Source organism: Hydractinia symbiolongicarpus, chromosome 9, assembly GCF_029227915.1.
Source record: "Hydractinia symbiolongicarpus strain clone_291-10 chromosome 9, HSymV2.1, whole genome shotgun sequence".
In the NCBI taxonomy this organism is placed as follows: domain Eukaryota; kingdom Metazoa; phylum Cnidaria; class Hydrozoa; order Anthoathecata; family Hydractiniidae; genus Hydractinia; species Hydractinia symbiolongicarpus.
In genome coordinates, this window is record NC_079883.1 from 24,538,062 (window position 1) to 24,565,101 (window position 27,040).

Consider the following 27,040-nt stretch of genomic DNA (forward strand, 5'->3'; position numbering starts at 1 on the left):
ATTTGTTTTTTTTACTGTAAATAATAAGAAAGAGAACATTGATTTTTATGTGAGATGAAGTGATATTGCTCAGCCAGAAAAACTTTTTTGAGAATTGGGGGAGCAATTAATGGCTCAGCTAGTTTCTTATTTCTCAGAATTGGGCAAGCCTTTGCGTGAGCAAAAGCAATTGCTCTCCTCTTATTGATAGGCTCCACTCTGGTGACATTAGTACGATCAACTGTGTCCTTGTTATTTTTAATAAAATTTGTGAAAAAAGTCTTTTCTTAACTGAAATATATGTAAAAAAATTAATATACATTGCTTGGGACATTGCGTAAGATTTATGCTTATTCAGACAAAACTATGTTCTAGACATGCTGAGCTAAGTGAGTTGTTCAGATATATTATCAGTTCAGATGAGACAAAAAACAGCTGTTTGACAAATTGAAACAGCCGGAAACCCAGAAAATTTAAGAAAATGCATTTAAAGTCAAACAGTCAGAAGTTTTGTTGTTAAAATTTAGCAGTCAACAAACTGTATGCAAGATAAATATACTGCCTTAAATATTTTTGTAATTAGCATTGTTTTTCTTTTCTTTTTTTGTCAAACTTAATTTTTTCATTATGTGTTACTTTAAAGTTGGGACATAGGAGCAATGTTATACACAAAATCCTATTTTTAGTGGTATTTGAGATACCACCAAAAAAAGTTGCCAAAAAAACAAAGGTCTAGCATAAATTTAAAGCTACAAAATACAAAATTATACAAAATGTATAACCTTTATTTACCTTTCTGAGAATTATTTTTTGTGAGAATACAAAAGTTGGCGAGTACTAATATTTCTAAATTTCGTGAATTTCTGAAAAAAAAACTCTTTTTTACATAGGAGACATAAAATAAAGATTGTCGAAAGGTTAAAGGTTAAAATTCACATATCTACAATGCTAAGTACTTGATGGTGTAAAATGTTTTACAAAGTAAAGAAAATCTAAATTTGGCAGAAATTAATTCTCTCAAGTTATTTTTTTACATTATTGACTTTTTATTTTTATAGAATAAAATAATGAATTCTCTTGATAATCATCTAGATATAAATGCTTTAGTTGAAATGGGATTCTCAAAGGAACGAGTGTAAGAAACACTTTCTTAATTTTTTGTTGAACTTTTTGTTGTGTCATAATATGGTGTTGTGGTGAATCCTCTTGTACACTTTTTAACATTAAGTGTATTTTTGTTTTATTTTTAGGGAACAGGCTTTAAATGCTACAAATAACAAGGGAATTCAGCCAGCTATTGAATGGTAATTCATGTTATATTGGCCTTACAGCTATCAAACTTTGCATCAACAAATCTTAAAAAGAAGATAAAGGGCACATATATTAAAATATTTGTATTATATGCCATTTAATTTTGATTTCAACACAGATTTTGTTAATTTTAAAGGTTGTTTAGTCATCCTGTTGCTGATAAAGATAGTGGGCAAGTACTAGGAAGTGGAAGCTCTGGTAAGCAGAAAGACTTTCTTCTGTATAGTAAATGTTGCATTGTTTATTTTGATGAGAGATTACCATAGGTTTTATTTCGTTAACTGGCATAGGAAACTAAGAAACCAAGAACCAGCATGAAAATAAGAATAAAACAGCATAAAAACTAGGGAAAACTGTTGAATGGAAATGAGAGGAAACGACATAACATAGTAATATATCCAAAAATAAAATTAGAATATTTTCTAAAATTGGAAACTTCTTAACTGAGCAAAAAAAGAAAATAAACCATGTACCAAACTGTGAGCATTGAGAAGGAGATAATTTATTTTTGACCAGACCTTTTACTTGGAATTAGTCTTTGTTAACAGCTAAAAGTTATTTCTATTCTAGCATAGGAAAAATACTTTCTTTTTTACAGTTTTGTGATGTATTTTTTGCTTCATACAATTAAAAACAAAACGGTAAAAAAATGTTAAAATAAAATCAGTACATCAGACCTAAAAAGTCCTTGTCACTTGAGAGGTTTCTTTTACTTAACTCAATGAAGAGAAGGTATGGTACAATCACGTAATAATTTGTGTATACCTCATCTTTCTGTTAATTACCAGATACACCAGAGAAAACTGGCTCCAATGTGGATCCAGAAACTACTGATAAACCTACAGCAGCCGGAACAGGTACAGGCGATGCTTCTCAGTTAGCACTATCACTAGTTTGTGAGGAGTAAGTTTATTGAATAATTATTTTTGTTCTGTTATTACCATTGGTAATCTGTTCACCTGAAGCACTAAACAAAAATTATTAAATCAGCATTTTAGAAAGAACCTAGAAATAAAAGAGAGAAAATTTAAAGGGTTGGAAACTGTGCTTATTTTTATCATCATAAGTAAGTTGCTTGATTTACCCTAAGTGTGGTTAGTTAAGATAAGGAGTAAAATTAAGCATTTACTATATGGGTCATCTGAATAGCAAATTTGTGTCACACACATGAAATTTATACCACTGGTTGTACTGGTTGCTTATAAAATGTGCCTATAAAAGGAGATGCGTGTTTTGTATTATCCAGAAAATCGTTAAACTGACGAAAATTTTATTTTTTTTACATTTAGCTGTGGTAAACAGTTAAGAAGCGAAACTGATGTTCAGGTAAAATCTTAGTTATATTTTTCTTTTTGGCTTCCTATGTCTCCTCGTTGTTGTTAAGTATGATCCAAAATCTGCAGAAAATGTCACAGTGGGTCAGATGAAAAATAAACTTAGACTTCAGTAAGTTTTGTTAACAAAATAAACAGTGTTAACAGAGCAAGATCCTTGTTACGGTTGATTATTCTTGAATTTCAATTGTTGTTAAAAAATTAAATTTTTACTTGTAAAGAAAAGCCATAGTGTTAACTTCATCAGCCATTCTGTTAAAGTTCGCTGCAAGTTAACTATTTTTTAAATGCTTGACCACTTCAAAGCACTGACCTTGAGTATCATAAGGAACAGGTTTTATAATCACTGTGAAACACATAAGATTATTATTTTTGTTTTTAACTTTTATTTTTCCACTACAAAATGCCATTGTCGTAGGCACCATGAAATAAATTTATCTATTTTGTCTCACTATACCTAGAAATTATACATCTCATATAATAATACGATAACTTTGTAACAACCAAGATGGATAATATTTTTAAAATTTTTTTTACCGACTTATAAAACATTTGGCCATAAAACTGTTTTGTCATTTACAAAGCCTTAACGTTAGTACATTAGATTGACGTCAATACCTTAACTAAGAATGGTGATACCATGGCATTGCTCTTTTAAGTTTGGAGCCAAATAACTTGGAACAACTGGAAATTACTGACGTCATCTTCTACGTGGGTGTCTAGGGACCTGGTAACTGGTAACACAGCCATTACAGAACAAACAGGTTGATAACGTCATTAAAAAACTTTAAATCCTAATATATATCTGCAACCGTTTGTTGAAAGTAGACAATTTTCTTCGTAGGCGTTTGTGGTTCTATACAATAGAGGTAACGGGGAAACAAATTTCTAAAAAAAAAACTTTACGTTCGCTATTCCTTGCTGACATCATCAAAACTCATATGTCAACTCTTTTACATTTTTCCACTGAATTGACAGTGTGGTCAATAATATAAACCAACCTTGCAAAATTGATATTATTGACTAATTGATATTCTGTTATGCGAACAACCAATTTGACTAAAACTAAATTGACTAAACCAATCTAAAAATTAAAACTTTTTAAAAGTTCCCTCTCATTAATGTAAAGCAAAACAAATTCCATGGCAATATTTTTAGACACACGCAGCAAGAACTGGTCACCAAAATTTTGCTGAGTCATCTGCAGCAATCAAACCACTAACAGAGGAAGAAAAAGTGGCTCAACGCCAAAGGTACAATTTCAGGGTTCCTCATAACTCCTCAAATCTCCTTAAATTCTAAAGGTCTCCTCAATTCTCCTCAAATGTTCTTAATTTAGGTGGGGTTTTTTTTTATTTATTTAGAATTACCACAATTTGTGGTTGCTGTGGCCTGCAAACATTACTTTTTGTGTTTTGTTTATTTGAAGTTTCTTAGTTATTTTTTGTAAGTAAATATTGAGATGCCAGTCTGTGTGTTCCTTCATTTTTACAAGTTCCCAAACTTTGTTTTGAATAAAGAGTAGTAACCCTGAATTATTCACTACTATGGAAGACATTATTGGATACCATTTTAAAATAGGGAAATTTCACTTTATTTTTACTGGGATTTTTGGGCATAAAATATCCTCACGACAGGGACTAGGTTTAAATTAGGATTTATATTGACTTAATTTGAAATGGATACGATCTGTAGTGATGTTAATATATAAATATGTTATTTTATGTGCTTTCTAACCTAGATTACAAGAAAAGTTGCAAGAAAAACGAAATTTACGCATAGAAGAAGAGAAACAGGTTGAACTTTTGTAGTAAACGTTTTATATTATATGTATATACTTCTCTTACAGATGTAATTTTTGTTTTTTTTTCAAGCAAGCGAAGATGCGTGAAAAAACAAGAAGAAAAACTGGTCAAGAAATATCAAAAGCAAAAGAAGAGTAAGTGGGTTAAAATGTTGTGTTCTGATGTCGTACATCTGTGTGCCAGTTCTTCTAATTTCCTTTCACAGCACAAGTTTGCTTAATTGTCCTGAGAACTAGTCGAAATCTGTTTAGCCATAACTGCCTTAGTAGCTATTGCTTTAGTAGCTAGTAACAAAAAAATAAACAATAATAATAAAAATTGGAATATTAATTTTTTTTATTTAACATAGGCATGCACAACTAGAAATGAAAAGGCTAGCTGAAGAGAGAAGAAAAGAAAAATTAGAAGAAAAAAGGCTTAGGTCAGAGAAACTTTTTGGTTAAAAGTCAGCTTGTTATTTAGTTCCAGTCATTTTGAAAAAAAATAGTAAATATCTCACAGCCAAAATGTTTGGCCTTTTTTGGTCCAGGGGCTATTAAGCATATTATGTGTGCGTGTGGGATCATGGGGTGGGATGGAGGTGTGTGGCAAATTTTAAAACCTTTCTGCAACTTTTGATAGGTTTTTGTCATAAAGGAAACAAATTGGTAACAATAACTATTTGCTTGTCTCGGCATTCTTTCTGTTACATGCAATCTTTGTGTTTCATACAATAAAATGGTTAAAATTGCCAGAAAATCCAATTTTTCCTAATTATCGGGTTAATCTCAGATGTTAATGACGTCATAATTTTTCAAAAAATTTTGATGTTTTGTCTAATATTTTCTTCGAGGTTGTTTAAAATGTGAGTAAAATATTTGGTCCAATATGGAACTTGAGTTAATGTAAAATTCTTTACTTTATGAGCAGATTGCTTGATGGCATACAATGATAACTTTTTGTGGGGAATAAGTTTTAATAATATGTGACGTTATGCTATCATTTAAAAAAAACAAGAATTATAGGTCACATTTTGTTATGGGAAGCAAGATGAAAATTTATATTTATTATAACTATTTTCTTGCAGACAAAAATTAAAAGAGCAGATTGCAAAAGATAGAGCTGACTTTAAAGCCAAATCACAAGTAAGGAATTTTAATTATAGTTATCCACGAGGGTCCTGCAAAGGGGATCCTGGTGCATTTAAATCTCCCATTTGAGCTACGAATTCATATAACGCAACCGAGTAGGTACAACAATCATTCAACTAGCCTAGGATACCGATTCTATTTTCGTGCTGAAGGCTAAGCAGAAATGATAAATTCACACTTTTAAAGTCTCTGGCATGACTTGACCGGGATTTAAACTCAAGATGGAAGGCCAGTTCGATTGGCAAATTCACAAAAATTAGTTCCGGTGAATTATAGAAAAAAATATTCACCTTTAATCTACGAAAGCTGGAAAGTTGATTCTCAAAAAATAAAAATAAAACTTTTTTGTTCCTGCTACGTTAAAACATTACTGTTGGGGCAAATTGCAAATTTGACCAGAAAAAAAAGTCAGTCAATATTTCTCACTCCTAATTTTTTGATTTTAAGTTAAAAGTTTTTTGAAAATGCTTTATTTGGGAATATTTTCTCGAATTAAAAACAATCTGGACATTTGCATTAGTCCCCTTGCTAAACCATTTTCACCTGGTTTTTTTATGCTTTGTAAACCTCACATTCTATTGACAGGGAAGTCTTTTTTTTAATTTAGACTACACCAAGTCCTGTGAAAACAGCTGAACCTGCTCCTCAAGTTCATATTGCAAAGAAAGAGTATGACACTTGTAGGATACAGGTAAATAATTCTTTTTGTCTTATAACCCCAAGCAGTTCTCCCACTGATTCTGGTCATATATTTCAATATTTTATTATTCCTACAAAAGTCATACATTTTCATGTCTTGATAGGTACTCATCTTGTAACCTGGTAAATGAAGCTTTTTTCATATTTTTAAAAAGTAAATGTTTATGCTAAATATAGCGATTTAACCAAACCGTACCCCTTTGTTTGTCATATTTAGGCTTAAGACCCTAGCAACGCCATAAGCAATGCTTTTTCAGTGTTCATAGCGTCTAAAGTATATATCTCGGCTTAGTGAGTCTAAATTCAGGGGAGTGATTAGTTTCCCAGAAAGTCAGGTTTCAGTAAATTAAGAGTATTATTTTTTGAGTAACTGCTATGATAGAAAAGGAGGATTTAGCTTGTAAAAAATCTAGTTGAATTTGTTGAAAGCTTATTAAGGGGTTAGACTGTTGATACCTCGATATTAACCAAAAAGTGCGTTGATTTTCAAAAAAAACTGCATAACTCGTAAGGGTTTTTAGATTTTATTAGTACACAATACTTGGCTTGCATAGCCATTAAGACGAATACTGGATTGATGACAGCACAATATAGACTAAGTATTTTGCGTGCTAAATAACCTTACCCACAGATATTAATGTCTAAGAAATGTTTATTATTGTCAAGATAGCATTAAGAATGTCGAAAAAAGTGTTGATACGTATTATCAGGCATGTATAAACACATAGTACTGTGTGATGTGAAAAGATTTTCAGCGAGGGTTAGGAATGGCTTAGAAATCGAAAAGTGTACTCTATTTGAATTTAAATATTTTATACCGCGAGAATGGATGTAAAAATATGGAATAGTTCGCCTGAAATGGTATTTACATGGGCACAAAATATATCTTAATTATCATTTTCAGTATACTTGTTTGTTGACAATGTCTTTTTTATTAAAAAGAAGTCTTTTTTCACTTTGAGCCAATTTTTCCCTAAAAATGATAACAACAAAAAAATTTACTTTGTTGCAATTGTGCTTAGCATTCCTTTTTGCTCAGTGTTAGAATAAAACATTTTTTATTTTTGGACAAAATTTGGCCTAAATTAGTATCAGTATGACAAAAATTTAAGATTCTGACGTCACTATCGTTTTGAGCAGTCTTATTCGTTTACTGTGCTAAATTTTATCGAAAGCGGAAATGGTCAGCAACTCAAGTCGTAGTTACAGATCTGGGAAGCCACCCAAGGAACATGTTATCAAAGAAACGGCGCTCCATACAAACAAGGCATTAATACTTGAAAGCGAGGCCACAAAAATAATTTTACCATGATCGCAATAAGGGGCTTGTTACAATAAATAACTTTCCTTCGGGATGTGATTTAAAATTGTAGTTATTTGGAAATGATATTTTAAGGATTTTTGTTGACCGTTTAAAAGACAATAATTTTTGGGTTCTTTTTGCACTGTTGAACTAACAACTTTGCAGTTAAAATGTGTAAGTGATAAAATCCGTCACACCTGTACATTGCGTTATGCTGCTTAGAAACAGTTCATGAATGATAAGCCGGTATATTGTCTGAGAGTCTATAATTCCTATAATGTGCCAAGATGGCGTTAAATATCTCAAAATAGCTTCTGTTCTTTGCTACCAAGAACGAGTAGTCCATCTTGGCTCACAGAGTTTCCAATTCAACATGATCTAAAATCGCGTATTTTACCGTAAACTTTGAAGTGGAGGTGTAGGAAATTGCAAACATAACATACACCATCTTGTGTGTAAAAAAAACTGCACTCAAGACTCTTTTGTCACGTCATTAGTCGTTGCCGTAGTTTTAATACTATATGTCGCTATATATCAAAAGTTAGATGGTGTAGTAGATTTATCCCGGGTCTCAAATTTTCCCAAAAATTTATTGATGTTTCCGAAAAAAAGTTTGGACCACAAATGTTTGCATATACTTTCTTGGGCAGGAAGCGTATCCAATTCGCTGTGTTTCCAATATTATCAGTTACGTTATGTAAGTTTTGCTTAATGTAATGTTAAATAATCTCCCTGGTGAATTGACCATGCCTAATCAACGAACAAAAAAACACAATTTGTGGTTCCTTCAGGAATGATGCTTTCCTTTTGTTACGTCATTAAAACACGCGAGACTCAGTATTAAAATTTAAAAGAAAGTCTTCAGAAACTTGGAGGTTTAAATAGCTAAATTTTGAGAGTAACAAATTTACCCGACCTTTTCTTTACTTCAACTAATATCGAGGCTCTAAGTGGTTGTTTTTAAGAGATTCCTGCAAATAAAACTAGTAAAAACCAAAAAAATACACAGAAATTAACTTATAGGAAGAGTAAATCCCCGCCCTTGAAACACACACAAAATTCGGTACTCGTTTTGTAAACGTGAGAAAGTGTGTTCACATATTGATTATTTTCTGACATTCTTATCAGACAGTTTCAATATTTGCGTCAGATTTTAAACAAGAACGGAAATTAGTCAAATAACTTGATAACTGATGCAATCAGTAGTTTATAGGGTGAAGAAATTTGAAAACTTTAGCATATCTTTACCTTAAAAATAGTGCGAAACAAGTATTTTGATGGCGACATAGTTATGCTAAGTGTTTTGAGTCCATTTTATCCATTTTTGTGAAATTCGAAGAAATCGGCCTTGTACATCAAAGAATTTAGGAATTTAAGCCAAATGTGTTTGCAAAACAAAATTTAGGGAATGAGTGGTTAGCTGTCCTACCAAAAAGATGCATTGCTTTCTGAAGAGAAGTAACATTGTCCATTGTGTATTTGTATGGATATCTTTGAATCGTGTATCCTCTTTAAAGATTTACAAATAATAATAATAATAATAATAATAATAGAAACTTCAACGATGCATTTATGCGAAGAATTGGACTGAAAACGACACCGCTTTTATTAGCATCTGCATAACTTTGCTTTCCACGCAGTTGTTAGAGCCAAAAAATGTAGGAAAAAAATGTCAAAAGGTCGATATAATTAAAGTTTGGAGCACTTTCCTCAGCTTCAGCCAGGCCATGGTGAAAGGTTATGAAACCCACCATCAGAATAAACAGTTTATTCACCCTCTGGGGTTAATAAGCTGGTTAAGATCGCAAATTAGTTAACCGCTGAAATAACGCAAAACCTTTGTAAACATCAAGCTTGACGTCATGATTACATTTTGTTAGTATTTTTGTTTTAATGGCTTGATCATTATAAGTGTTTCATCGCAATTGTTGAAAGAGTGAGAGAGGAAGTTCATGAGTCAGCTCAAAATCTGTCTGAAGTGGTTAAAAAATTACTCATTTGATTTGCAATCAACTGATGTTATGTTTCCGTTTTTTTTCCCACAATTTAAAGGAAAAAAATTGTTTTGGTATTTTGCAGAACGTTGTGTATTTTGTTTCTTTACAGAATTTATTTTATTTTGCATATCAGCCAATGTCATTTGTTGTTGTTTTACAGCTGTTGTGACCATACTTGTTTAAGAGTATTGTTTCGGAATGTTCTTCGTTAATTATTAGGGTTATTTATTTATATTTATTCTTATTCCTTCTTATAGTTCGCTTTGGTATTTTGCATTACACTTTGTTAGTTTTCTTGCCCACTAAAACTAGTTTTTGTTTAAACCGGGAGTGAACCAGAAATTTCATGTAGATGATACACGATGATTGTAATTTGAACACATCAGTTAATTAATAGATTAGTAAATTATAGATAAAACAGTGACAAATTAGGAAGTAATTGTCTTCCCTCCAGGAAAAATAGAAAATTAAAATTTATGACAATGATAGTGATTAGACATTGGTGCAGGAGTAACAAGGGTGTCTGCTAGACCTATCTTTAAAATCTTTAAAAAACTAAATTTCCACATTGTAAAAAGAAAAACCTTGAAATATAAATATTTTTGAAAAAAGGGGTTGTTTTTTGTTTGCAGTTTTTTGAAATGCTTTAGCCTTTGCGATTTTTGTCTCTTGGTTCTGTTTGTCGGTTTTCTTATGCCTATGTATTTAATGTTGAAATATGCCAAAAATTATGGCAGAAAACTTTAAAATAACTTTAAAATTATGGCAGAAAACAGAGAAAAACATGTTGTGTCGTTTCATTCAAGGTTCAGGGTTCCCACGCCTCCTTATAACTCCTCAAATCTCCTCAAATTCAAAAGGTCTCCTCAATTCTTCTCAAATCTTGAAATTTCTTTTATATTTTATATTCTAGTTTTATTTAATATTAAGTTGCCAATTTGTGTCTTTCTTCATTTTCACAAGTGTAAGTTTTTCTCCTCAAATCTCCTCAATTTTGTTAAGCTCCTCAAAAATCTCCTTAAAAGGCCTCAAAATTTCTCAAATTTTGTTTTGAAAAAAGCTTGGGAACCCTGAGGTTATAAAAATATTAATTGAAAAATAATAACAGAGTTTAAAAAAAAGAATCATATGTCGTAATTTAGCGAACTCGTTCCCGCAAAAATATTGTAATATACTAAAATAAAAAGTTAAGAATAATTTAAAAATAAAAATCATAATAAGAACAATTTAAGGCTAAACATATAAGAAAAATCAGGGTAAAAGTACCATGTTCTTAAATATATAGATCTACACGTTTTTTTTATAAGGAACCAGTCAAACGACCATTTAGTAAAATATCCTAAAATCTGAAATCATTTTACAAAGAAAGTTTCTTAACAAGTTTCCTAATTATGACGGGCCCTATAAAAGAGATATTCAATCGAACATTACTCTCATCAACATTATATACAAGATACTAAATAATTTTTGGATAGTCTTGATTTGTCAGGACACAACTAGCAAAAGATTTTTAATATTTTCGAAGGCGACGAGTCAGTTTCTTATATACAAAACGTCTATTTAGATTGCACAGGGATAAACATTTGGTTTCCGCGCTTTTAATTCCACGTGTTTTGAACAGAATACTCTCCCATAGGTATAAACTCCCCTGAAAATCAACATGCCTTTAGAACCTCAGATATATTACCTAAATTTTTTATTTATATTTTTCCCGCGTAAATTTCTAGCGCGTTTGTCCTGCTTAAATATCGGAAAACTTTCAAAGTAAAAAACTATTAATTCTTATCGTGAGGGTCATTTACAATAATATTTACTCAACTTTGACCGCTTTGAAATATTTCGGTCCACGGTGTGTTTATTAGTACTATTACAGTTTTTATCCAATTAAAATTTCAAACCGCCGTGAGATTCTCGTGTAAATACTTAACCAGTGAACGGTTTTAGATTAGTACAGCTGCTTAAAAAATCACGAACATCACAAAAGGTTTGGCCCTTTGCGAACCACCCTTCTTAAAGCAATTCAACCCCAATTTTTGCTGTGGTATGGAATTTTGCTTACCTCGAAATTCACTTTGGTCTCATATAAACGGTGCCTCGATGTTTTTTAAAACACCAAGATTGCACGTTATGCTAATAGGTCAACATTTTTACGTTTGTAATGTTATTTTAAGGGTTATTTTGTCCCTAGTTCCAACTCTCTCATGCGGATTATAAAAAAGTCGACGTGTGTTGTGTTTTAAGGACCTTTCATTTTTCAGAATTATGTTAAGGATTTGTATACCGGGTACATCATCTGTTGTTATATTGTTGTTGTATTCAATTACAGTAACTGAATTGAGACATTTTTTTATGCTTCCGCATGTTTTGTTTTTTATTTTTTATTTTATTTTTACCATGGATCTGAGGGAGAGCTTCGAAACGATTACAAATGCGTCATGTTACCAAGAAGGAAAGACTCAGTTTTTTCGATAGGACAGTAAAATTTCACACGGGAAGGATGTGTTTAATTCGTGCTAACCCTACATAAATACAACAACGGGAAACTTTTTTCACAGCTCTCGCATTGCGAAAAAATGGGAGTGTTTATTCCACAATAGAGGAATTTTAATTAAAATGGAATTGTTTTGAACGATAGCGTATTGTGTTTAATGCGGTGTTTAATTACACATACCGTTGATTCCGTCCATGAACGTCATAGTTTGTCACGTACGCGCAATTACCTCCTCTCCACTCCAATCTTCGAGAGATACAACGGCGCCAACTTATTTTGCTAAATACCGGACTCAATTTGCGGCAATTAGCTCAAAATATAATTCCCTCACAATGCCTATTATTTGAATGTTTTTTGTTTCCCGGATAAGTGAAATTATATTTCGAGATGCTGTTCTCAATCTGGTTTTCATTCAAAATAAAAATTTTTCTCTGCTTTCGTTGACGCAAATAGATAATCTCACAATTAGAACATTCAAAAGAGTTGCTAGGAACGTTACATGTAAAGGACACGAAAGTTTTTATGCAGCTTTCCCAGCTGTAAATTTAGTCCGGAGTCCTGTCGGTGGCTTTTACCCACATAAAGCAGTATTTAGCAAGGTTAAAGACTTGATTATTCTCATGCTGTGCATAAAATCTCTATTCTTCTTCACTTGTAGTTTCGTCTTACAAATGGTTCGTCACTCAATGCTAACTTTAAAACCGACAGCACTCTCAATGACGTCCGGCAGCATATATCTGATAACAGAAATGACGACAATCTTCCATCCTCGCTGTCGACGACGTTTCCCAGGAGAACATTTACTGAGTCGGATATGTCAAAAACTGTGAAAGAATTAGGGTTGGTTCCTTCTGCTGTTTTAGTCCTAGGCAAAATGTAAATATCTAATTTTTATAATATTCTTGTTGTGAAATATATCATCTTTCTGTATTTTTGTATTTTTTTTTTCCTTTTTCCCTTTTGTTTTGTAGTTTTTTAAAATTGACAAATTATTTAACGGTTATATTAGCCATAAGAATGATTCCTGTTACAATCAGCATTGATTTATTGAGATTGATATGACGCTCCAATAGACAATATAAACATCTTTACCAAATTTACCTGGGGCCTAAGTTTGCTCGAAACTAAGACTTAAAAAATTATTTAAGGAGGGTGTGGGACGTACTTGAAATTTTTTCGCCTACAGTTAAATCGTATCGAGTTCAAACACAGAAGCTTTGTTATTGTTTTAAAAAGGAAACTCTTCAATGAACTTAAATTTTCTTTTAATAACATTTATTGGCTACTCGTTGACACGACGTATTTGAAGACTTAACAAGAGAAAAAATTTATATTGCATCCTTTGTTGTCCTTACTGTTGCTATGGTTACTGTTGCCGTGGTTATAGCTACTGTTGCTAAATGTTTTTTTGCATTTTTAATAATATTGCTGCCCTTTTCCAAGAAATCATTTTACGCTTCAAAAATACTGTAAATACTACATCGCCATCACTGATTGAATTAAAACTGAGATTTTGGTAGAAAATCCACCTAGGTTTGAATTTTATTGCGGAGGTTGTCAGCGCCTCCGTCGACTCATCGTGTCTCCTTTCGTTAACATTATTTCAAATTCCTTTAACGACTTCCGCTGGAGTCCTTCATGGAGAAGAAAAATAATTTTGATAAGTATCATTATAAACAGAGTAATTACGTGCTCGCTGAATCACTATGTTATATTTAGCTATACTTCCTTCATATATTCGAGTCTCTCTCACTCTCTCGCGAAGAAAAATTCTCTCTTACGCTCTTTCTAGCGAAGGAAGACCAAGTAACTTCTATAACATAGTAGCCTATAAAAACAACGAAGTTCAAGCATCTTATATTCCTCTTTTATAAAATAAAATTGGTATTTACAATTTTAAAGTGTTTTGGCAAAAGGTTAAAAAGCGTTTTTATTATATTTGGCGAGGGGTCGAATTTAATAAAGCTATGAAGAAATTTTGATGAGTTAAAATTACGTGTTTGTTTGTGAGAAATTGTGAGCCAGCCACACGAGCAATTGATTTGCGTCCTTTTACGCTCACAAAAGTGAAAGACACCGCCTTGAAAAGTTTGTTTATTTAGAAGAAACGTGTAAAGATCTAATATTAATTAAAATCGTATATCTCACACATTTTTAATCTTTTTTGATGCTTTTGTTGCGAATGTAACCTCACTTATTAAACTCTCTTTGTGTTATCGCTTACCGACATCTCTCTGTTTATCTCATTCGCATTTCTCTTTTTTTTATGTACATGTACAAATTATATATTTTATTTGCCTCAATAACTCTTTTGATGTTTAAATAAACACAGTCTGTGAAATGTTTGAGCGAGGCTTTCAGTTTGCATAACGCGAGAGCCTTAGGTTATTGAAAATAAATTTGAAACGTACATGCTATCGTTTCTGCGCACACATTTTAAAAACACACAAATTTTGCCCATGTTTAGCTTCATTGATTACGGAATAAGGTCCTCTTTCTTAAGTCGTTTATCAAATATTATTTTAATTGAATAATAAGAAAAGCCCCCACTCCATTAGATTTTCCGCCTTCATGCCAACCATGTTTATAGCAAAATACCCAACAGGCAATCACGTGGTGAGACTATCTTAAAGTTATACCCTGTACACACGCGCCAAAATAAATTAGTTTTGTTTTTGTGACGAACCTGTAAGGAAAGAATTTTTCGTAATTTTTCTTTTTCTATCCTTTTTTTTTAAATATTTTGGAATTTCAATGTAATCTACTTTCATTTTTCACTTTTAGGAAAAATCCAATGATTTTTTTACTTTTGACATGTGTGGACCGGGCATTTAATTGTTTAACTCATAAAAAATCATATAAATCCTTAAAAAAGCTTATAATATTTAAATTGCTTTTCTTAAAATAAAAAATATATTTTTTTTTGCATCAAGAAGATTTTTCCAGTTGTCGACCAAAATTTTTGCCAGCTCTTGTTGTTTGTTATGTTCATAAAAAGAATATGAAAAAAAATAATAATAACATGCAAATCCTTTGTTTAAAGCATATTGATATTTAATCATAAAAAAGTAAATGAAGCAACTTCCTTTTCTCTTTGTTTTCTTTGTCTCCCCCCGCGTTTGATTAAATGTTATAAATAGGAGAGCCGTGAGCTTTGATTTGTGGTTTTGGAGTATGACCAAGGTTATAAGAGGGTCCCGCACAAACGCGCACACACAAAGCAAAATGGCGTTTGGAGAGGAGATTAGCGACCAAGATAATTCCAGGCAATTTTTCCAAAAAGAATCCGGTATCGAAAGAGTTTTGGACACTTGTGTTAAAAAGGTAATGTTTTGAGAATTATTATCTAAATTTTATCTAACCATGTAATTTAAAGTAAAGTTTGCTTGAGTAATTCGATTTTTTTGAATTACGCGTACGGGATGAGAAATCAGTTCTTTTTTTGGCCATGTGTGCATAGGTTGCATTCTACGACACAGCAATTTTTGTAGCATGTGTTAAAACCGTTATGTTTCTTTAATAACTTAGCAAACTTTCCAGGATATGCAACTGGGATGCTTTTTGGAACCTAAAAGCCATTTTTAAGTCATTTTTTTGTTATCTTGATTATAGAAAAATCTTTGGTAAGCCTTTTTGACTAGCAGAATGTATATTGAAAACTGAAAAGTAGCTAGCTATAAAATTTTAACAAAACAAAAAATTTGTTTCACTGCACGTACACCTAGCTAGCTATGTTTTTGCTAAGGGTGAATGGATGAAATAAAGTTGACCCTTCTCTTGTGGCTAAAACTTTGAAAATATTTCACACAATATGAATGTAGGGATTCTAGGGGGTTCTAATCTTTATAGGGAATATCTTTATACTAGCTGTTTTTTTTCACAGTCTTGCTGGTCCTTAAATGTTTGCCCATGGCTATTATTATAAAAATTTGATGTTAAATATGTATCTGTATGTGATTTTTCTTTTCTGCCTTGAAATCCTTGAAAGTGTGGTTTTTGTGCATTTTATCTAGCTAGCTAATATAATTCACTACATGTATTGTATAATGTAGAATTTTTTGTTGTTGCATTTTTGAATTTTGATAAAACATGAAAATCAAAAGTAAGTAATTTCTCCCTCTATGTAATGGGCTCTATCTGATCATATAAAACTGCTGTTTTCCATATTAGATAAATCATGTAACTAATGTTTTTCTTAATTCCTTACTTTACTTGTGATAGAGAAGAATATTTGTAGCCTTTTTTTCACAAATGTTAAATTTAGAGTGAATAATACTTGACAGACAACAACTGTACTAAAATTTAAACTGTCACAAGTCACTAAAGTAACAAATATTGTTTTTCTGTAAAAAATTTTTTGCTTATTCCACACTGCTATCAGCTATCATTAAGCTAAAGTTGTAATTATTTGAAAAAAATTGTTATTGATTAGGACATCTGTACTATTATTAAACAGAAATGCAAAATAAGTTGATATTTTGATAAAACTTGAGTTTCTCTTGTTTTACTCTTATCACAAAACCTTAATTCTTTTCTTTAATTTTAAAGTTCCTCCCTAAAAAAAGTGGATATATAGTATCAGTGAACAACCTTAGAATTGGTTTGTTCTTATCAGAAGCTTAGTATTGTTAATTTGGGTTGGTATTGTTTAAAGGTCATGTAATGTGTAAGGCGAATATTAGTATTGCCTATGTTTGAAAATATAATTTTAGTCATCTATGTGGTCACATGCTAAGGACTTATTTAACTTTCATGGTAACAAAACAGGTTTATAAGAACCACATAAGAATCCAACACATTTTTAGCAAAGAGTGTGATATTCTAAATCAGAAGTTTATCTTTTTAAGAATATCATTTTGTCTAGTGGACCTGATAAGAAGTGGAATATACAAGCTCTTTGAATTGAATGAATGTGTTTATCCTTTGTATAAAATATAATTTGAGGTTAAATGTGTGGCTACAACTTCCTTAATGATACAATCCAAAATGGATTGTTCAACTTTTATATATATATATTTGTTTAAGGAACAAAAAAAGGATCATAAAGTAAACTAGTGGTTTGGTATGTGTACATTTCTTTTACACCTTTGATATTGGATGAGGCGTTATTAAGAATGGAAGTAATGACCGATGTTCTAAACAAAAGTCATTATGTATCTAATACGACGGTGGTTACATTCCAACATCCTCAAGAAAATTAATAACATGTCTGAGGAAAATTCCATTGTTATTTGCTGTCAGAGTGTGATTGACTCATCAGTCTATTTTCCTAGAGTTTTACTTTATGAAGACACTTACACTACATTTTTTAACAGGATGGTTGTCGTTACTATAAAATTCGCTGGAAGGATACTTGGGAGCGTGAGGATTGCTTGGTTGCCTGTGAAAGAATTATTGAAGAGTTCTGGTTTAAAGTAAGCCTCAAGATTTTTTGCACATAATTATGTCATGATTTAATTGATTATTAGATAACTAGGTCCCAGTCTCTTTTTTTAAGGTCACACTGGAAAGTATCACTGAAAAAGATCCCCACATATGATGAATAAAAATTTAGTGTTCCAATAAAATATCTATACTTACTTTTCTCAATTATTTAAGGTAAAAAATATTGACCATGCAAAACAAATGAATGGATACATTAGTCAGAATGGAGAAGCAGAGCAAAAAAGAGACTTTTTAAAGTCGCCTTCTCCACCAGTTTCTTCTGGAAGGCGTAAGGGAAAGCCTAAAAAGTTAGTTAACCATGTCACTTCACCGAGTCATTATTCTGTGAACACACAAAGTGATGACGTCAATGGCCACTCCTCTTCTGGCGATGAAAGAGAAAACTTAAGTGTTCATATTCCAAGTAGTGATATTGCATCACGAAGGAGTACAGTTGAAGAGTATCCAGTTATGATAATCCAGGAGAATAGTGATAATGTTGTAAATGGTGAAGAGGGGGAGCCTCTTGTTGCTTTACAGGTAGTGTTTCCTTTTTCAGATTTGTTAATTTCTCTGTTTGGATACTTAGAATAATAATAATAATATAACTTGATAAGATATCTGTTTCTGCCGTGCTTACTGTTTCCACTAACAAATTGTGAAATTTAATCCAATTTTTCAGGAACAATCTGTTGTGTAAACTTGTGTACTTAAGCATTTTCAAGCATATAAGACTCTTCATTTTTTACCTTAAATTGAGTAATGCTGTAATTTGAACCTTTCTTGTTTATTTTAGGCTGAGGGTTTGCAGGCAAACTCTCCAACCAGACCAAACGATTCTGCAAACACTGATGCTTCTGTCGGACTGCAAAGAAAACGAAGACATTATTCAAATGATGTGCTCCGAATTTCAAATATACATTCTATGACGATGGCAAAGGATACAGAACGGAAAAATGATGCATGTTTTTCTCATAAAGTAATAAAATCTGAAGAGAGCAACTATACTCCATCATCCAGCATATCACCTATTTTTTTAAGCAAAAAACATGTCTTACCTCCGTTAGTATCTTCTCAAAATAGCTATTCAGTCATTAAGCCTGGGATGAGATACGCAGTTGCTGAAGGTACTTCTACTGCTTATGGTGACAGACTGTCACATGGTCGCGTCCACTATATACTAACAGATTCTAGAAGTGGCAGCCATTTAGAAAAAAGAACTTCACCTATAGATGAAGAGTCTATCAAGTTGTCACCTGAAGTAAAGTCCGAGCCTTCAAAACTTCTTCTGAAAGTCACCTCAAGTGCAACTGTTGACTCGCATTCACACTTGACTTCTCATCGCTTTCCAGTTTACCAGAATGCTCCTGCTGCAGTGCAGAAAATAAAACCTCGTCCAAAAGAAGTAGCTAAACCAAAAGCTAATGATAATGAACATCGGCCGCAATGTTCCGAGTGTTTTCAAACTTTTAAGAAGCGAGCTGCATTAGAAAGACACATGATGATACACAGAGGTATCAAACCGTTTCAATGTCATTTTTGCAATCAGCGGTTCCGACAGAAGCATCATTTGCAGGGACATATTATGTTGCATACCGGTGAGCGTCCGCATTCTTGCACGTTGTGCAATAAGAGGTTTCGAATGCGCCATCATTTGTTGGAACACGAGAGAATCTCTCACAAAGTGTTTCGTTGAGTTTGGTTCTTTGTTTTCAAAGGTCTATATTTTGGAATGTTAGGAAATGATAACTATTATTAAATTATGCTTTATCTGATTTTTTAAATTTCTATGACAACTTTTCGAAATCATTGTAGATTCAATCTGATATTATTTATTTTAACGCGCTTTTTTGTGACCAAAGGCGATATATATATTTTTTTATCCAATTGACGCACAGTTATTATATATTAGATGACACTTATACTCTGCCTCGGCTTTTTGACTTCTATTTTTTTTTTTGACTTATTTTATTTTGACCAATGTGTATAAATTGACCTGCTCTTATAGCATTTTTGACTTGCTCTCATAGCAATTATTTTGACCCTTATGACCTTTATATGACTATAATTTTTATTCATTCCATTTTTTGGGATTTATTGCGTGGTGTTTCCACGTTGTTTTTGATGTTGATATGACGATTTTCTTCTATTTATATTTTCAAACTTTTTTATATTAGCAGGACCGTAAACATCTTGGTTCTGGAGAAGGGAAGGGAAAAAAAATTGTCGGGCGTGGTTAATATATAAAAGACTTGTGCAGAGGATGCGTTTTTTGCCAAGTTTCCTTTGACCTCGTACAGTGGTAAGTTGCCAACTACTCCATTGACAACCCCAGCCACTTACCCACCCAATAAAACAACTAAGTGCATGTTACGACACTTTAAAATGTTAAGCAACGAGTTTCATTTTTTGCTAGTACCATTTCTTCGCTAAATAACGCGAATTAAGTTTTTCCCCTCTCTTGTAACCAGCCCAATAAGAGACGGGTGTAATTATGAACTTAATGTGATTTTCGAAATACAGATTATTTTTCTATTCGATGTTTAGTTTTGTGAATACAATAATTTTTCCAAATTATATTTTTTCATATTTATTTATTTGATTATTAGTTAATTATTATGGTTAATATAATGGGGTTTTTTAACCCAAAATCATATTCTCAAAAGTAACCTTGAAACGCAATGTAATAATTACACAGCTTCAAGCCCTATTGTTTGTAAAGTTTAAATAAAATGTTGTGGTCAAACTCTGACAGTTTTTTGTTTTTTGACTTATATATATATTTGTTACAATAGAATATAGTTGACGTTAGATGAGATATATTTAAAATCAGTTTTTAAAATAAGACGAATGTTTATTTTTTTTATTTATTTCTTTTTAATTTAGTTGATTTATGTTTTCGTTGAAAATACCATATAATGGATTTTGTATTGTATAGACTTCTTATTTTACAAGAGGATCAAAATTTTCATGCTGTGTTTACATGAGAACAGACCTCCTTGTGTTTTGGTTACGTTATTAAAAGCGCCTGTCATCAATGAAGGTATTCCAGAATTCTTGAGTAAATATTGTGGTAGTTTTAACCATTGCGTACTTGTTAAACACACTGAACAAATCCGATTATTTAAATGACACATGCTTTACATCAATTCGTTCCCAGGCCTATTGATTATTTCCAATAATTCGTTCCCAGGACTCATGCCAGCTAATGGTGATGGTTTATATTTTTTAATTAAAGTTCTTGTACATTTTTACAATTTTGAAGAAAAAAATGAGGAGCTAATGAATTATCTTTTTTTTCTCTTTACTATAATCTCTATTGTATGAATTTTTATTTTGCACTTAAGTAAAATGTAAATCCTCTTCATAAACTTGTAATGTACGAAGCATTATTTTTATTTCCTCTAACCGCCTACACTTTGATTTCTTAACCTTAATGTTGTTTTAAAAACAACTCGTACATATACCAGTTAGCTTGGAATGTTTAAATGTTGCAGTTGAAAAAAAATTTGGGCCTATTAACGCGTTTTAATAAACACCATCTTGCAAGCAGTATGCGGCTCAAACGAAGCAACTTGAAAGTAACAGCCAGCCTTAGTGAGTGTAAAAGAAAGCAAGAATTATAAAGCAACAATCTTATAAAAGTAATGGTAGACTTAAGCAGCTACGAACGCGATTAAAACAGAAGTTCATTTTAAATCGCTGCACTAGCCCAACTGAGCAAACAAACTCTTGAATTTAATATTCCGAAAAGCAACCCGTTAGAAACAACTGTGCCTGTAGAATACAGACGCTTACACGACATTAAGATATGAGCTATAATTTTGTGTCGCTTATTAAAAAAAAACGTGTGTGTGGTTTGCACCTAAGCCTCAACACTAAACGTATTGACACTTTTCACCAACATCATTTCCAAGGGATAACAGCACGGGAGACACAAGACCCTGGGGATGAATTTGGTTTGTTTGTAAAGTGTGATGCAAAAACCTCTCTGGGAAAGTTCTAACACTTTCTTTGAATTTATGTTAGCTTGATCCAACTACTTTGTAAGAGAGGTATCACTGTATATTGATATTATCTAAGCTATACAATAGCAGAGTGTGACTAATGTCACGTCCGCGTATTTTGACAATAGGTCACCTGGCAGGAGATTTTTACCTTTTCTCGGATTACGTGGTGGAATGTTTTTGCATCAACCCTTAGTATAATCCGCATATTGTACTGTACTAACAGCGCAGTATTCTTCTAAAGAAAGACAACCGAAGAATGATCAGCAAATATGACATGGAATACGCTACTTCCCTGTATGCATGTATGATTGAGAACTAGAATGGCTTGTAGAAGTTAATGGAAAGGCTGTGCCAAACTTATTAGAAAGTTTGGTAACAATGTCTATTGTTTTGATAAATAGCCGCTAACGTATTTTGATGCTTCTCAAATCACTTACATGATATGTTTTTCCTTTAAAGGAGTAATGGAAATGATATTTCGTGCAGTCTTGTCCCCAGTACTCCTTTTTCACTTTCTGATATGCGTGCTGGCGTGAAATAAATACTTTTAAGCATCCTCGTTCCAGGGTCGTGTGAACTCCAATCCGTTGTTACGGTGTGGCCGCTATCAAATTAATAAAAAAGGTATAATGTCCTTGAAACAAAGTTACGTATCAAGCCATGTATCAACAAGCGAATAAGCCCTGAGAATGAGGTTGTATTTTTTAAGAGAATTGAGAACTAGCTGTAATGAGAGTGATGTTATTAGAGATATGTATGGCGTGATTTTTTTCTTCTTCTCATTTAAATGCTGACTCATATATAACTCCCGCCTAGCAACATATTTGATGCTAACTTATTTTAACACAGGAAGCTGAAAAGTACTGTCGGTAAAAATTGTGGCAATTTTAATTACAAACGCTAATTTCGATGCAGTTTTATCACAATGCTTATTTCTTTTTGAGATTCGATGACGTCGGAAATGTTTATCTCATAAGGTCCGCCTTCTATTAAATCCACTTTGCATTCTTTTTCTTTAACAACCAGCGTTGTTTTTATTAATTGGCGTGAATCTTTTAAACTCACAAATTTGTGAAAATAAATACCCGCCAAAATTTCCAGTCTTGTTATTCAATCATCTTATTTATAACCATTATAAATGTCATAACTAAAGTTCGGTTCTAGTTTTCTTAAACCTCTCCTAAAAAAATTGTTAGACCTCCTTCTATGTGTGACGCACAACAATCAAGAACTTGACAGCTGTAAAGGCTAATTGGAAATTCTAAAATTAAGATGTCTTTATAATCACACCCTGCACCGTTAGCAGGATATATGTGCATAAGGAGTTCTGTTTAAAGGGAAGAAATTTTGAAGGAAAGTACATTTAGCGAATTTGGTGGTTTTCACAAAAATTAAATGTCCGACAAATAATTTTTTTTTAGTATCCGCCAAGTTTACTTTAAACTAAATTTTCTTCCCGCCAAAATTTCTTCCTAAAGATAGTTATATATGACACTGTAGTAATTGGTTGGATTGCAACCTACTACTACCATTCCAACTAGTTGGGCAGTTCCTGCTTTTTTATAATTTTTCTCAACAACTTCAGCTAATTGTGCCCAGTGAGTTCCTTTGTATCAGTATGCTTAAGAACCTAGATCAAAAATTAAAGCAAAAAACTGAAGGTGTTAAAGAAGAATGGCAGACACACTGGAATTTCAAATTTTTTTTTTCCTAAACTTTATATGGGGTAATCTATACTTTGGAATTTCTATGGTGAGTCGATCTCGAGTATGTCATATTTGAAATTTTGGCGCGTGTCTTTAGCCAAAAACTTACGAAATACTTTTCAAAGCAGTACCGCAAACATTTCTGTGGTAAATTGGCTCGTTGCACATGCATCGAACATAAGCTGCCCCCACAAAGTTTTTCTTGGAACAAGATATCGCCATGAAATTTATTTATTATGTAAACGACCTCTTCAAACAAACTTGTGTAGTCCCTGAGCTGTTATTACGGAGAGCGGCCGCTATCAAATTAATGAAAAAGGCAAAATACCCTGGGAACAAGGTTGTTCTTCAAGTTGGCCGGGAATTTGTGTCATATTGATTAAAGGTTACAAAATAATTTAAAGTGAATTCAGTGAAGAATGAAAACAGTCTGCTTGTCAACAGCCTTTGTCTGTTGATTACGATTTAGATTTATAAATTGGTTACCATAACTAATATAATTTTTTAAGGCCAGCGCAAACCGATCAAACATTTCACGACACATCGACATTTTCTGATGTTTGATGGAATGTTTGATCGGTTTGTGTATATGCATTTTTTCCATTTTTTTAAGAAGAAAAAAATTGTGTTTATGGTGTTTCACGAAATATGTTCCAGAACATGTTTGAGCAGTTTGGTGGATTTTGTCATCAAACATTTCGAGTTTCAAACGTTTTTATTTATTTGTCGAACGTCATACGTTTGAATTATTAATTTGTTTAGTGATGCTTTCCTAAGATAAATTCGAAGTCGGACAGGTCCATCCGTAACATCTCCGTGAAACCGAATTAGTCCTCCATTTTTAGTTCGTGAAAAATATTATAATAAAATCCATTTTTGTCTTCTTCTTTACACCCATTCCTTTGTTTTCCCTCGTGTGGGTTTTTCCTCTTCAAAATCTACTAACTCGTTTAAAACGACCAACATGCGTTACCATTTTGAAGATGCAAATAAAAACTATTAAACTGCATCAATACTGTTTGATGAAAATACACAAATCGAAAATTTGATTATTTCAAACATTCAAGTTTTTTTTTCAAACATTCCATCAAACAGAGAAACAAAATGTTTGATGAAATGTTTTTTGAGCAACATTACCCGTCAACATTTGTTGATGAAAATGTTGACTCGATTTGCTATGGGTATCAACATGTTGACGAAGAAAAAAAAACGTCTAAAAATGTTGATCAACATTTATAAACTTTTTTATAAATGCTGATCAACATTGTTGATGAGTTTTGTATGTTGCTACGATTTGCTATAGCCATCAACATTTCTGGCAACATTTTTCAGTATTTTCGAATTATTTAATTGCAAATTTGAATGTTCTAACACGAATCTTCGAGTGTATACACGACTTGCATAAAATAAGATTAAAACATAGAAATATATTCATTTTAAAAATAGCGGAAGCCACTGCAGTGTGATACAGTAGAGTCTCCATAACTCGAACGAATTCGTTGGCACCGTGAAAATTTCCTAATAAACTCTCATAAAAAAACCTCTCGAACCTCCATAACTCAAATGTTCCCTTAAGTCGAACAGATTATTTTGTCCCTTGAAGGTTTTTGACTCCATAACTCGAATTTTGTGGCATTTTGAAAAAAATTGATAAATTTTCCTGATCATTTAACTCTTTATCATTTTCATATTTTAATGTTTACGTGTGTTGTGGGCCTTATATTGTTAGAATGCGTGATTCGAATGTTTTGTTTGTGTTTCGAACGACAACGCTTTCTCAACCAATTTTCAAAAACAGAATTTCATAGCAATCTGACAATGGCGTCTGTGGAAGGGTCAAAAAGAAGTAGAGCCGATAACAAGTCCTGTAAAATAAGATACAGTGCCATCAAAGAGCTTGAAAAAGGAACTGCTCCAAAGGATGTTGCAAAAGCTTTCAATATTCCCTCAAGCACATTGTCGACGTGGAAAAAAAATAAGAAAATAATCTTTAAACAGTTTAACAAAGGGTTAATCTCTAAGAGATCAAAAGCTGAAAAATTTGAAGATGTGAACAAGTCTGTTCATAAGTGGCTACTTGTGGTGAGAAGCGAAAATATTCCGATAAGTGGAGTGATTCTGAAGGAGAAAGCTCTTGAGTTCGCAGAAGAACTGGGTGTTGAGTCGTTTCAAGCTTCACAAGGGTGGCTAGCTATAATGGAAAACCAGGTTGGTTAAACATACTTTTATATTTAAATTTATATAAATCTTATGAATATTACAATAGCTTTGATAGTTGTCTTTGCAAAATATCAATAGACTTTTTTTCTGAGATGAAGGATAACTTGCATGGAACCTCTCTATCCCGAAGTTCTCGATTCTTGCTGCTATGTTCATGCTTAGAAAAGCGTGGGACGATATTGACAACCAAACCTTTACCAACTGTTTTCGGAAATCAGGAATTTCCCAGAAGGATGCTAAAAATGCCATCAACGAAGATGACGATCCATTCAAAAGACCTTGCCAGTAGCGAGGTAGAAGAGGACCCAATCCCGACCCTCGATGCTGATCTTTCGTACATAAAACGAAGGTTTCCTGACCATATCGATTCTACCATATCAGCTGAGGATTTCATTGATTTCGATATCGAAGTGAGCACATCCCATACAAGTCTAAAAACTGCTGACATCATTGCTGATATCACTGGAACTCAAGATGAGGAAGATGAAGAGGATGAAGAAGATGACAATGACAAGGATGAGGATAATCTTTCAAGACCGACGGCCGAACAAGTGCGTTCAGCAATCACCGTCCTTGAGGACCTAAGCGTTTTCTCGAAATTTGGGGAAGAAATGTTGGCTTCCCTAAAGGACTTAAATAAAAACATCAAACGAGATTATGATGATACTTGTAAACAATCAATTATAACTGATTTTTTTCAAAAAATTTGAGCAAAAAGCAACTAAAACGCTCTGTTTTTGTATTTCACCAACCTAGAACCCCCAATAAGTAAGACTACGTACTTAATATACTGTTTTTGTTCATCTGGTAGGCAAATAAGCGAAAAAATTTGAAAAATTCGAAAATCTTTACTACTCGAACGTGTCCTTAACTCGAACGGTTTCCTTTTCTCCCTGGCCGTTCGAGTTATGGAGACTCTACTGTATAAGGCTCGATCAACTGTATAAGGTGTTTGAATGAGTTGTAATCCATTGTTGTATTTTAAGCCCTTAGTTGTATTTTAAGCCCTTAGCTCCTGGACGAGCTTATCATAGACTCCTTCCTTTGAATCCATTTTCTGGTACGGCCTCGCTTTCTTTTTTTCATCGTCATCTCTTACCAATGGCAGCAATAAACATGTTGCAGCTATTTTAAAAAAGAGAGAGTGAATGGCCACGTTTCAGTAGGATGTAGTTGCTAGAAATGTTGACGAGAATGTCGGCCGAGAATGTTGATCGATTTGCCCCGGGCTTAATTGCAAATAAAAAAGTTTTTTATTGACGAATTTGAATTGTAAACATTGCATTGACATATTCAAATGTTTTTGAACGATGTTTCGAACGTTTTAACGTTCGGACTTCACAGAGTTTGTAGATGTTGGAATGCTGGATGCCCTCAAAAGCGTTTAATCGTAACATCCAACCTTAGCTTTATCCAACAATGTTCATTCATTCATTAGCACATGCTCTACTCATTCATTTCAAACTAAACATGGCGGCGGCAGAATACATGCTCCTTCCGATTATTTTATCAGAATTCAAAATTTTCAAAATATTTTTAAAATGTGCAAACCAACATTTCATCCAACATCACAAAAAATGGTTTACCCCGGCCTATGAATAAACAAGTTCGTTTTTCTCTCAGTGGACAGT

The 27,040-nt window shown here is 32.6% G+C and overlaps 3 protein-coding genes across 4 annotated transcripts; all 3 read left to right on the forward strand.

The window, feature by feature from the left end:
• Positions 1–979: 979 nt before the first annotated feature.
• On the forward strand, positions 980–12,979 carry LOC130658037 (UBX domain-containing protein 1-A-like). Its single transcript, XM_057461061.1, has 12 exons — positions 980–1,114; positions 1,230–1,283; positions 1,427–1,488; positions 2,079–2,193; positions 2,580–2,616; positions 3,783–3,877; positions 4,366–4,420; positions 4,499–4,563; positions 4,779–4,850; positions 5,496–5,553; positions 6,167–6,250; positions 12,708–12,979. Exons 1-12 carry the CDS (start codon positions 1,047–1,049, stop codon positions 12,927–12,929), a joined length of 987 nt encoding a protein of 328 aa, XP_057317044.1. The 5' UTR covers positions 980–1,046; the 3' UTR covers positions 12,930–12,979.
• Positions 12,980–15,192: 2,213 nt separating this feature from the next.
• LOC130658034 (myoneurin-like) lies at positions 15,193–20,760 on the forward strand. Of its 2 annotated transcripts, none has more exons than XM_057461058.1 (4): positions 15,193–15,373; positions 17,365–17,463; positions 17,547–18,013; positions 18,270–20,760. In XM_057461058.1, exons 3-4 carry the CDS (start codon positions 17,675–17,677, stop codon positions 19,167–19,169), a joined length of 1,239 nt encoding a protein of 412 aa, XP_057317041.1. In that variant the 5' UTR covers positions 15,193–15,373; positions 17,365–17,463; positions 17,547–17,674; the 3' UTR covers positions 19,170–20,760. The 2 variants fall into 2 exon arrangements, with proteins under 2 accessions (XP_057317041.1, XP_057317039.1); XM_057461056.1 differs by having other exon boundaries at positions 15,197–15,373; positions 17,648–18,013.
• A 4,247-nt stretch (positions 20,761–25,007) lies between these two features.
• LOC130657859 (major centromere autoantigen B-like) lies at positions 25,008–25,406 on the forward strand. The gene has a single exon (XM_057460853.1). The coding sequence runs from the start codon at positions 25,008–25,010 to the stop codon at positions 25,404–25,406; it is 399 nt and encodes a 132-aa protein (XP_057316836.1).
• The last annotated feature ends 1,634 nt before the right edge of the window (positions 25,407–27,040 follow it).